Genomic DNA, 13,286 nt, shown 5'->3' with positions numbered 1-13,286 from the left:
AAATCAATAAATATAATATTAAAGCCAATTAATATAAGAGACAATTAAAAGATAATTGTACTTAATAAAAAATATATATATAATTAATAAATGTATAAATAAAATCAATAAACATTATATCATAAGACTATTTTTTTGAATGTAACAGAAGCTGTTAAACCCAAAATATTCCTTAAAATTTGCAAAATATTTATTTGTTAATAATAATAATAGTAACGACAACAGCAGCAATAATTATTAACACTTTACACAGATTCTACATAAAATAAAATGATAAATTATAAAATGTGAATTTATCTAAATACTGACTTTGAAGTGGAGTAAGAATTGGAATAGACAGTGAAAAGTGAGTTCAGTGATTTATATATTATGTAAAAGATGAATTATGAATGACAAGACGTTATCTGAAAGAACTGCAACCAACAGAGCATCATCCCTTCTGTGCTCTCGCTCTCGGTTGCCCTCTCTTACAACCCGAATTCCGGAAAAGTTGGGACGTTTTTTAAATTTTAATAAAATGAAAACTAAAGGAATTTCAAATCACATGAGCCAATATTTTATTCACAATAGAACATAGATAACGTAGCAAATGTTTAAACTGAGAAATTTTACACTTTTATCCACTTAATTAGCTCATTTAAAATTTAATGCCTGCTACAGGTCTCAAAAAAGTTGGCACGGGGGCAACAAATGGCTAAAAAAGCAAGCAGTTTTGAAAAGATTCAGCTGGGAGAACATCTAGTGATTCATTAAGTTAATTGATATCAGGTCTGTAACATGATTAGCTATAAAAGCTTTGTCTTAGAGAAGCAGAGTCTCTCAGAAGTAAAGATGGGCAGAGGCTCTCCAATCTGTGAAAGACTGCGTAAAAGAATTGTGGAAAACTTTAAAAACAATGTTCCTCAACGTCAAATTGCAAAGGCTTTGCAAATCTCATCATCTACAGTGCATAACATCATCAAAAGATTCAGAGAAACTGGAGAAATCTCACAAGGCCGGAGACCTTTATTGGATGCCCGTGGTCTTCGGGCTCTCAGACGACACTGCATCACTCATCGGCATGATTGTGTCAATGACATTACTAAATGGGCCCAGGAATACTTTCAGAAACCACTGTCGGTAAACACAATCCGCCGTGCCATCAGCAGATGCCAACTAAAGCTCTATCATGCAAAAAGGAAGCCATATGTGAACATGGTCCAGAAGCGCCGTCGTGTCCTGTGGGCCAAGGCTCATTTAAAATGGACTATTTCAAAGTGGAATAGTGTTTTATGGTCAGACGAGTCCAAATTTGACATTCTTGTTGGAAATCACGGACGCCGTGTCCTCCGGGCTAAAGAGGAGGGAGACCTTCCAGCATGTTATCAGCGTTCAGTTCAAAAGCCAGCATCTCTGATGGTATGGGGGTGCATAAGTGCATACGGTATGGGCAGCTTGCATGTTTTGGAAGGCTCTGTGAATGCTGAAAGGTATATAAAGGTTTTAGAGCAACATATGCTTCCCTCCAAACAACGTCTATTTCAGGGAAGGCCTTGTTTATTTCAGCAGGACAATGCAAAACCACATACTGCAGCTATAACAACAGCATGGCTTCGTCGTAGAAGAGTCCGGGTGCTAACCTGGCCTGCCTGCAGTCCAGATCTTTCACCTATAGAGAACATTTGGCGCATCATTAAACGAAAAATACGTCAAAGACGACCACGAACTCTTCAGCAGCTGGAAATCTATATAAGGCAAGAATGGGACCAAATTCCAACAGCAAAACTCCAGCAACTCATAGCCTCAATGCCCAGACGTCTTCAAACTGTTTTGAAAAGAAAAGGAGATGCTACACCATGGTAAACATGCCCCGTCTTAACTATTTCAGACCTGTAGCAGAAATCAAAATTGAAATGAGCTCATTTTGTGCATAAAATTGTAAACTTTCTCAGTTTAAACATTTGCTATGTTATCTATGTTCTATTGTGAATAAAATATTGGCTCATGTGATTTGAAAGTCTTTTAGTTTTCATTTTATTAAAATTTAAAAAACGTCCCAACTTTTCCAGAATTCGGGTTGTATTTTGACATTAAAGAGAAACCAGTGCTGTTGACCCAGAAGAAATCTCATTCTGTTGACTCGCTTCTTTTTTTCATCTTTTCACGTGGGCGTCACTTCCATCTTCTTGACGCTATTCAGTTTCAGCTTCTTTTTCAGCTGGGGGCAAACAGGTTCTCCCACGGCCTGAGCTCCGCGCTGTATTCCCTGCTCTGTCTTTGTGACTCTGTCCTCTGTACTTCCTGTCTCAGAAGTTCTGTTTGTTGTTTGGTTGTGACTGAGACTCTGCTGAGACGCCAGGACAGGTGCGTAGGATGCGGAGATGCGAGAAAGCCCACGGTGTGACAAATGCTTTTGAGACCTGCTTCCTCTGCTTCCGGCGGCGGTGGAAGGCCACAGAAGCACACTCAGCAGGGGACTCGGCGGCAGTGAAAGCAAGCAGATCAGTCACTGTGTTCAAGAGGAGCGGAGTGCATTCATCCCACACTGCACTTCAATGCAGGAGCTGTGGTTCTGTATGTGAGGTTACGGTTCAAACCGGTGCAACCAAACATGTTTCAATGTGGAACAAATACTGCTATTACCCAGAATGCAATATAATGCTACTCATTTCAATATATGAAAACAAATATAAATAAAGTTGGGATCGATACAATTTTTTAGTCTCTTATTCACACCAAGGCTTCATTACAGTAAAACAATGTTTTATTATTACAATTTAAAATACTTTCCTATTTTCATATATTTTAAAATGTAATTTATTCCTGTGAAGCTGTAAAAAAAAATTGCTGCTCAAAAAACTCTTTATTACTACTATTATTATCATCATCATCATCATCAATGATAAAAACAGATATGATGCTTAATATTTTTGTGGGGGAAAAAATGTGATGTATTTTTCTTTTGTTGACTTTTTATTCATACATTATTCAAATATCATTTATTTGAAACTGAAATCTTTTTAACAATGTAACAGTCTTTACTGTTACTTTTGATCAATTTAATGTGTCCTTGCCAAATAAAAGTATTAATTTATTTTTTTTAAAAATCTTCCTTTCAAAAGTATTGTGAGATACGTGGGAAATATGCTACAAAATTATATATATATTTTTTATTATTATTTGTGTGTGTGTGTGTGTGTATATATATATATATATATATATATATATATATATACATATATATATATATATATATATATATATATATATACACACACACACACACACATATATATACTTATATATATTTAACTTTTTTTCATAACTTTTAAACTATATATATATATATATATATATATATATATATATATATGTGTATATAGTTTAAAAGTTATGAAAAAAAGTTTAAAAGTTGATCATCTGTTTTTCTTTACTGTATGAGTCTCTCTTTTTGCATCCAACAGGGTTTCAAAATACCATTGAATCTCTTTCTGTCAAATGAAAACTAGTCTCTGCCAGCTCTGTGATTGGCATCTTATTAAAAAAAGATTTGCATAACTGGTTGGCTATTGTTCACCTGTATGCACTGGCTCAACACCAAGCTGTGTCACAATCACTTCCATTCAGTGTAGTTTAACCGCTGCCACCTATTTCTCGAGGCTGAACAAGTTAAAGCCGGCAAGTTAATGGAGAAATAAACTTAAAGCAATTAAAGTCTTTGCGGCACTGAAATAAACTGCACTTTACTTGACGTCTCCTTTATTCTCGGATGAGAAAGAAGACTCTGATGAGGCTGTTTTTGTAAATTACATACTTTTTGATGGCTAACCACAAGGCAAGTTACAACTGTGCCATTCCCAAGCTTAAACAGTAGGTTTTATAAAGAGAAGGACTTAAATAACGGCCATTATCACGAACCTTTCCAGTCATAATAACACAGTCGGGTGTTAAAACGGGCCGGTAGCTGCTATCAGAGTGTTTGTTGTGTTTCTCTAACCCGTTATCAGGAGAATCAACCTTTCATACCGAGCTCTTCTTTAGCTGCTAGTGTGGAATAACAGCTGTCCGGCAGAGGCGAGCATCTCGGTTAACCAGAATAACATCTCGCTCCGACTCACCCAGCTGGAAGGACGTAGCCTCGCTCTTGACCCCGGGACCGGCCCCGGTGCTGGCTGCCACCTCCACCCTGTACCTGACCCCTGCGAGCAGGCCGGGAATCAGAACCGAGTGTGTGGATCCATCCACCGTGCGGTTAATGTGGTATCGGCTTTCGTTACCCAGACACCAGATCTGAGGAGGGGGAAGTAAAGAAAACATGATGGGAGACAGGCAGTTAGTACTTAATTAAAAAATTATTTACGTTGAATAACAAATCTGTTCTGAAAGAGCGGACCTTTTTAAGTGTTACTAACATAATCTACAAGTTTGGGCATGCCTGCTACTATTTTGCATATTTGAATCGTCTTCAAGCATGGGAAATTATGTAGTGTCTATCTTTAAGAAATTGATATTAGTATTTCTTATTATCATTAAGATTGTATGAAGCATAAATAGTAATAAAATATTTTTACACAGGTTTGGACACACCTGACTGTATGCTTCACATGACTTTAATAATGCATGTTTAAATATATATATTTAAATGGTTTTAATCAAAATATTTTTATAAGATCATGAGAAGTAGTAAAGTGTGTCCAAACTTTTGTGTTTGCACAAATAGACACGAATTGTTTCGCTAACTCTATCAATGTTACATACAAACATTTATCGTCAGAAAATAATCCACGACTGTCCTGAAAATAAAACACCATTTATATTCTTTTAATTCAGCTTCGACGAGGTCATACTGTGCCGTATTGATCTGCTGTAGTTTACACAGTTTCATGTGATTCAAATTCGCAGGTCAGAGTTCTGTGGAATGCAGCGAAATGCAAACATTTTCACACAAGCTTGTGTCTCCAGTCTGACGCATCCGCATGCATGAAAATAAAACACTGATCTACATAATGATGCACAAAAAAAATTCAATGCTTTTTATATGTTTCTCTATGCTGGCATCCCCTTTTTCGGAAACGCTAACCAGATTTAGACATCCCTGAAGGCTTCAGAGAAGAAGAAAAAAATGGATTATGGTCAAAAGAAAGTGAAGTAACGAGCGAGGATGTTCTGAAGTTCTCCTGAGGCACAATGGAGCAGAAAAAAAATAAATGTACAAAGTGTTCGCAAAGTGAGTAGCGAAAAATCCTCCTCTGCCCAATTTAACAAGCATGAAATTAATCACCACCTTCCTTCAACTGCCTGAAAACATTTACCTGGAAAATTAACTGGGACTGAACGACTCAAACCAAAGAACTAAATACTGAAACACCGCAAAGCCATTAAAATTTCAGCAGCTGGGAGGAATATCGGCTGAAATAGGCTCTGTTATCTTGTTTGGAACATAAATAAAGGGAAAGAATGGAATATATCTAGGAAATTGTTGCCGCAATTATATTCGCTAGAATGCACGATTGCGTATGACTACAAATACAAAAAACAGACACTAAAAGACACAAAGCATCTAAAAAATAAAAAATTCTCAAACTAAACTATCTAAAAAATATATATCATGTTCATAAAGTAACGTTTGCGCACTGTACTTAATCAAAATCAACTTGTAAAAAAAAATCTCCTTATCAAAAAAGACATTTAATTTATAATTTATAAAAATATATAAAATAACATTTAATAATTTACACACACACACACACACACAAATGTTTGTTTTTGTGAAAAGTGGGAACATCCCTTAGGCGTAATGGTTTTTATACTGTACAAACTGTATATTCTATGGCCCTACACCAACCCTAACCCTCACAGGAAACTTTGTGCATTTTTACTTTCTCAAAAAAACTCATTCTGTATGATTTATAAGCGTTTTGAAAAATGGGCACATGGGTTATGTCCTCATAAGTCACCCTCTCCTTGTAATACCTGTGGCATACCCATGTCATTTTACCGAGTTGTGTCCTGATGTGTTACAAAAACTAGAGCACACACACACACACACACACACACACACCTATCTGGTAATGTTCCAGGAGAACCACTAGGTGGCAGTATGTCACAACATCTAAAATCCCCCCCCAATGAAAATCAACCTTTTATCCACTACACTCTCTCCATTCAGAAGAACATTATAAAATGAATGGAGTGTAAGCCAGTAAATATAATTTTTATATATATAACGTTTTCTCCTCCTACTACCATCCTTCATTCTGTTGTTTTGTCATACTCTGTCTCTCTCTCTTTGTCTGTTTCCTCAGGTTCGTACCTTATACTCCTGCACCATGCCGTTCTGCTTCTCCTCTGGGGGCGGTTGCCAGGATACCAGGATAGCTGTTCCATTGTCTCCACTTCCTGTTACAGTGACCCCCCTGGGAGCAGCACTGGGCACTGCGATAAGAGACACCAGCGGGATATTACACACAGCTTACAATATACACGTGTTTTGCATGTGCATATATGCCTTCTTAACACCTTAAATTTCACATGTGCATGTGTGCATATATAAACATGCACACACGCATATGGGCTATATATATATATTAGGGCTGTGAATCTTTGGGTAGGCAGCGATTCTATTCTATTCACGATTCATAGGTTTTCGATTCGATTCAAGAACAATTTTTGCAAATTTAGAACGATTCAATTCGACTTGATTATAACGATTCGATTCTGCGTTATTTAAGTGCATTCACAGGATTATTTCAATGCTTCCCCTAAATTCTTTAAATGCTTAGTCAGGGGGCAAATTACACAGCAGCCTTAAAAAAAAAAAAAAAAAAAAAACTTTTGTCCATTGTTAAATGCTAGTTTAATGGTGCTATGGCATGACATGGCATAAGTAAAAATGTATGTAAGCCAAGATTTAAAAAAAGAGTTTTAAAAGTATTATGTATCAACTAACATTTTGTCACACCAGGGGCGTAGTCATCATTTCTGAAGTGAAAAATGTCAAATAAAATCATTTTATGTATGTAGCCTATGTATTTTCATAATTTTTTTTTTTAAATGAATTCCCTGCTTTTTTTACTACTTTTAATTTCCTGTAAGAAATCAAATACACTGCTCGACAATAATACTTTGTAATCGATATTTTTTTCCTAATTGTAATTTTATGATTGTTTTATATAGGCTACTACATTTATCTATTATTTTAATTTTCTGCACAGAAAATATACTTTATAGTTTCTGTACTATAATAAATGATATGTCAATTAGCACTGCATCATTCAAAAATGTAATTTATTGTGTTTTTTTTAAAATATTTCATCAGTTAATTCTGCTTTTATTCAGTTTAGCTGCAGATATAGCCTGGCACGTCTATGCGAGCGAGATCACTTCTCTTTCAGTGTGTAAACTTCTTTATCTCATTTATACAGAATAAAATGGTATAGTAGCTGTTGTAACTTTTCCTCTCCATCATCGAATGATTCTGAGAGAAAACGTGCTCGATGTCTGTTTCTATAGCAACAAACGCTACTTTCATGCATCTGATTATCAGATAAACCTGCGCTCTTGTTAATGATGTGGTTATTTTAAGTGTTTCCCTCATATTTTCGCTTCATCAGCATTGTTAAAACACATTTATCATTCAAAGGAACTGTGCATATGATTTAGACACTTTCTGCTCCGTCCATGCAATAAATACGCAGCTTTCGACTGCTCAGGTAATGTCGTCAGTATGCAGAGAGCCATTAACAAACTACAGAAAAGTAAAACTACTTGACTTTAGTATTACGGTCCATGAGTTCTATAGATCGCAGGTCTGCTGCGTCAGAGAGGAACGGAGCGCGAGCGCAATCCTGTGACAGTCACAGGTGCTAAACAGTGGAGCGTGTGAAGGACAGATTAGAGGCACGATTCACAAACACTCTTCAAGGTCTCCATTAATTTTGCGTGTAGTAATTTAATGTGTATATATTTTGAAAGCACTGAATCACTATAGAAATCGCGATTCATTCGATTCTTAGTGTTTTAAATTGATTACTGTCTGAGATCGGCGATTCACGATTCAAAAATCATGTTTCAAGATCGATGCATATGAATCGTCAGGGTTTGTAATCGATGCATCGAGAAAACGAGTGAATCGTTACACCCCTTATATATATATATATATATATATATATATATATATATATATATATATGTGTGTGTGTTTGTGTGTTCTCTGAAACACAAGTAAGCACTCATTTTATTAGTACACACTCAGTGGTATTAGAGCACTTAAATAATGAGAGGCGACTGTCAAGCAACATGACTGGGCCGTCCCAGAGCCGAACGCCAGCAGAACCAACGCTTGGGCTCAGGCTGAACACAATGTTGTCACTCACTGTACTTCACTTCACATAACTATTATCCACATAATACATGAATGTTAACACAAAGCCCTGAAGTGAAACATTTGCTTTGTGTTTGCTGTCTCGTTTTGCATTTCAATTACATAAAAAAACAGGCGCACACACACACACAGGCAAATTTGGAGCAAACCGAATGGCTGGCGTTTACCAGAGCCACAGACGCCACCCCCTTTAGAACAATTAGCACAGCAGTTGTTTGAGCTTTTTTTTTGTTTTTGGCTTCTCGTTGGCAGCTTGGCTTTCGTGAAGTGTTTTAAACGGCCCTCTTTGCCCTCCCTCCCTCATGGGCCGCAGACCACACGTTAACATAAATGAGAAGTACTGAATGCAGGGGAAAGCATTTCTTACTCTAGAGGTCTGCACGGCACGCAGAAAGCCTGAATGTAGCCTGTAAATGTGATCAAGCCAAACCCAAAACTAAACTCAGTGTCTTTCTATTTCCTGTCCAAGCGGGTACACCCAGGCGCAAATGCAAAACACAAAACTGATTGATTTCGCCAAGGAATGTGAATGCAAAAATATTTAGAAAAATGTATATTCAATTTATGCAATGTATGATACTTTTTTTGTTGTTTGTTTTTTATTATAATTTTTATTTCACAAAACCAAACAATATGTAAATGTGAAATAAAAATTGCACATGAAAAATCTTACTATTTTGTCCAAAACAAACTTTTTATATTACATCTTAACCATATGTAAACCTAAAATTGCTAAATTAAGAATGAACAATCTGACTGAAATATTGTTTTATTATTTTTTTTTATTTTATATTATATATATATATATATTGTTTTATTTTATTATAACAATTTATTTTAACCAAACATTTGAACCTAAAATTGCATAATTAAGCATGAAGAATCTGACTGAAATATTGTTTTTTAAATTATTTTAATATTATTATTATTTTTTAAATCATCTTTTTTATCCATACGTGAACTTTGAAATTGAAAAATTAAGCATGAAATATCTGACTGAAACCTTGTCCCAAAACTAATCCAAAAAACCTTGATCGAACCAAATCCAGAAATTCAAATGATGCCAGGGCTGTGAGTTTAAACATTTATAATTGATATTTTGATATTAATTAAATATTATTTATTTCCATAACATTTTCTTACATTTTATAATATTATATTTATTTTATCAATCCAACCATCCATTTTCCACTGCTTATCCAGGACTGTGATTATTCTTTTGTACATTCCGCACACACACACACGCACACACACATATGTGCAACACCATGTTCACTTCATATCACTTTGTATTGTGACTTTTGTGAAGTGAATGAGAAAGGAATCGTGGGACATTAAGCTTTAAAGCACACTCCTCACCTTCCTCCAGGGTCTTGCCCACTTTGATGTCGCTGTCGGTGCCTTGGAACTCGTTGAAGAAAGGTCGGACTTTGAACTCATAGGTCACGCCCTTCTTGAGCTGGGTGACGACTGCGCTGTTCTCCCCCAGGGTTCGAACCTCAAACATGGCCCATTCCACCCGCTGCTGAGCGCCGTCTGGGGACGGTCGGTACATCACCTTATAGCCCTGAATGTACTGAGACTGCTGCTCGACCTAGAGGAAGAACCAGGCAAAACTGAAGCGATTTTCATATTGGAGGTGTTCAGCTCTGGGATCATATGAAAATATAATTAAAAGATTTTAATCAGTTCTTGATCTGCCCCAATAAAAGCAGTCATTTCAGCTGTTTCCGATTAAATGGGTATAAAGTGCAAACGACCCAAAATGTTAAAAGGTAACATACTGGGAATATTTCTGTTTGTGGGGTGAAAATCTGAACATACTGTTTAATTAACACTAAATGAATTTGTTCAGTGCCAACTTAAAACGGGGAAAAATGTTACATGTTTGCTTAAAACACTATAAAGAGCAATGTGCCATTGAGTTATATACTTAACTGAATAAATATTATCTTTAAATAAATAATTATCTTACAAAATTGTGATTTTCAATAAAATATACATCTTACTTTTAGGATCTTTAGATACAGTTTTTCACTGTAAAACAAGATAAAGCACTGATTAAAACTGCATTTTCCCAGTGGGATCATTTGAATAAGATGCCAAGCTGTGACTAAACTTTAAACAGAAGGTTCATTTTTGAGTGAACTGTCCCTTTAAAAGAAGATGTGGCAGCACTCACAGTCCACTGTACTCTGACAGATGACGAGGAGAGAATCGTGGGATTGTAGAGGTGAATGACAACATCTCCCAGCTCCCTCTGGATCTGCCCGTGGTCCACTCCCTGACTGGTTGGTGGGACGTCTACTCACATAAACACACACCACACAGAAAATAAGGAGCACAAGCACATATGAATACCACTAGCCCAAAATAATACACAAAAGAGTAATACATTTCAGAATTCTCACAGGTGTAATTTTTTTTACTAAATATTTAAGGTCAAAAGGTGAACTGACCTTGTGTTTTGACCGCGTCGGTGATGGGGCTCGGGTCACTCAGGCCGTATGCATTAGCGGCTCTAACCAGGAACAGATAGATGGCGCTGGGCTTCAGACCCTTTAGGACGAAGCTCTCCGTCTTCACGTGATCCGCAAGCGTCTGCCAGCTGCTGCCCGTCGCATGGCTGCCATCCACACCACACAAATCAAACTTCAGTTTACCCTGCGGCCCAAGCTTTATAGCGAAATATTGCAACTACGAACATTATCCCAAACAATAAGGTTACTGCCAAACTCAGGGCTTTCAGGAAAGCAAGGAGATGGGTATGATTATTTATGACACGCCGCAGTAAATGGACTGGGTATTTACAGAATTCCCATTAGCCTATAAACACTATTTACAAATGTTTGTAAAACACGCTCGTTCCACCAAACCGACCAATGATAGATAAGTATGCTCAAAACTGATGATGTCACCTGAAGGCTTCTATGACGTAGGAGGTGGGCGTGGCTCCAGCGTTCAGGTTGGGCTTCCAGGACAGAGACACAGAGGTGCGGCTGACATCAGTGACCTCTGGTTTGAAGGGGGCGCTGGGGATGAGGTTGGGATCTGTTGGTCGGCCCGGCTGAACCGGAGCACCAAACTCTGAAACCATAAACACACCAGAAAACTGCTGAAAAAAAGAAGGTATTTTTGTCTAGTTTTCCAGTCTAAATAACCTTAAAATGAATTGAATAATATCTACAATTTACTTGGGAAGCAAAGGACCATATGCAATATGAAACATTATATGAAATATTACACAGGTATTAAGTCAATTTTTTTTTTTTAAATCAAACAATTCTGCAAGTTTTATGCTAAACCTATTTGTCCATTTGAATTACATTTATTTTTCTCACCCTGTTAGCATATATGTACTGTATTTGGCTTTAAGGACCTTCAGTTATTTATATAAAACAAGACAAAAATACTGAGAAACAAAATTATTTGTTGCAGTGGCTCCAATTTGCATCAAGACATAATAAATGCCAATTACAGCCAGATGAAGGTTTAATTTCAAACTCAATTTTAAACTTAATTTCCTGTCGTCTGTCTCTCAAAGCCTCTTTCTCTACTGTGTGTTATCTTGTGCTCGGTCTCTCTGTCGTACCTTGCACCTCCAGGTAAGCCTTCCAGGACGCCTCTCCGCTGGGGGTGGACGCGGTGCAGGTGTACATGCCAGTGTCTCCCAGCTGAAATGAGGAAAAAATCCCTCTATTAATGCAAATACATACATATGCATATACGTTAACAACATTTTCTACATTCAGTTCCAAAATAACTCCTAGGTTGACACTATAGTGTCATTTCACACCGAAATACACAGAGTACATTGTCAAGATGTCTCTTCAGAGTATTGCTTTCGTACTGAAGATGCATTTTTTTGTCTGTTTGTATGTAATACTGTTGTTAAAATTGTTGAGCAGATATTTTTGCAATGTTTACTATTTAGAATGATATGAAAATCTGCTTTTTTTTTTTTAAATGATAATCAGATGTATACAAATATAATATGTAAAGGTTTCATGTGGTATTTTGCACCACTAGCATTTGCAAACAAAATAGCAAAATATAAAATAAAATAAAATTATTTGGATGACTTAACTGAATGAATTAAAGAATGAATTAACTGTTGAGAGAAAGAGAGAGAAAAAAACAGACATATACTAATATATAAAATAAAACTAAAATAAGATATTAATAACAGCTTTCCCAAACCTGTAGTTAATTTTATGACTTACTAGGTAACCAAAACAAATATTTAAATGAATAAATAACTTTGTAAGAGACAGAATAAAGACTAATATACATATAAGAACATTTAAATTACACACCAGCTGATCTGTCAGTCAATTTACACAGGCACCAGAAATAGACAGTCTATCTGGAGCTTCTGGTGTGTGTGTGTGTGTGTTCAGTTAATGACATGTTCATTACTGCGGAGCGCCCGAAGCACAACAGATAAAGATGCATCTCCTCATTTCGCTTTATCTCTCCTCTGTTATTTAAAAGAAGCGAGACATCATCAAGTAAGACATCTATGTTAATTAAAGTCATATTCTGACAGCCCACACTGCGGGGACCTTTGACCCCCGTGCAGGGGGAACCCGGGTGCCCGTGTGTGTGTGCGAGCACAGGAAACGCTCCCCTCCCCCTCGCAGCTGAAGGGGGGTGACAGCAGGAGTGTGTGTTTCACACATCAAAACCTGCTGAGCGACGGCTCTCTGAACACTGGGCGTCTGTGTGTGAGACGATGAGGTTTGTTCTACTGAGGGATGAAAGGAAAGCCTGTCTGATGGTGTACTACACACATATATGTCTGTGTTCACTCATGTATGATCCTATATCAGCACAGCTATACTGCAACAGTACTTCAGATCTATATTAATTTACAGTGAGGCCCAAAGAATTAGACCGCACTGAAAATACAGGACTCAAATTT

General features: G+C 36.7%; 1 protein-coding gene across 4 annotated transcripts in view; it reads right to left on the bottom strand.

Annotated features, from left to right (window-relative positions):
- LOC132123464 (roundabout homolog 1-like) overlaps positions 1–13,286 on the bottom strand; it is a 235,841-nt gene that overhangs the window by 18,206 nt on the left and 204,349 nt on the right. For all 4 annotated transcript variants that reach the window (XM_059534081.1, XM_059534082.1, XM_059534084.1 and 1 more), the window contains 7 exons: positions 11,955–12,036; positions 11,281–11,449; positions 10,822–10,988; positions 10,545–10,666; positions 9,722–9,956; positions 6,293–6,414; positions 4,098–4,269 (listed from right to left, as the gene is read on the bottom strand). In XM_059534081.1, the coding sequence (XP_059390064.1) occupies positions 4,098–4,269; positions 6,293–6,414; positions 9,722–9,956; positions 10,545–10,666; positions 10,822–10,988; positions 11,281–11,449; positions 11,955–12,036 (1,069 nt within the window). The remainder of the gene's footprint in view (positions 1–4,097; positions 4,270–6,292; positions 6,415–9,721; positions 9,957–10,544; positions 10,667–10,821; positions 10,989–11,280; positions 11,450–11,954; positions 12,037–13,286) is intronic.

This window comes from Carassius carassius, chromosome 41 (assembly GCF_963082965.1).
Source record: "Carassius carassius chromosome 41, fCarCar2.1, whole genome shotgun sequence".
NCBI classification, from domain to species: Eukaryota; Metazoa; Chordata; class Actinopteri; order Cypriniformes; family Cyprinidae; genus Carassius; species Carassius carassius.
The sequence above is the reverse complement of the archived record's forward strand: the minus strand, read 5'-3'. Positions and strand labels throughout refer to the sequence as shown.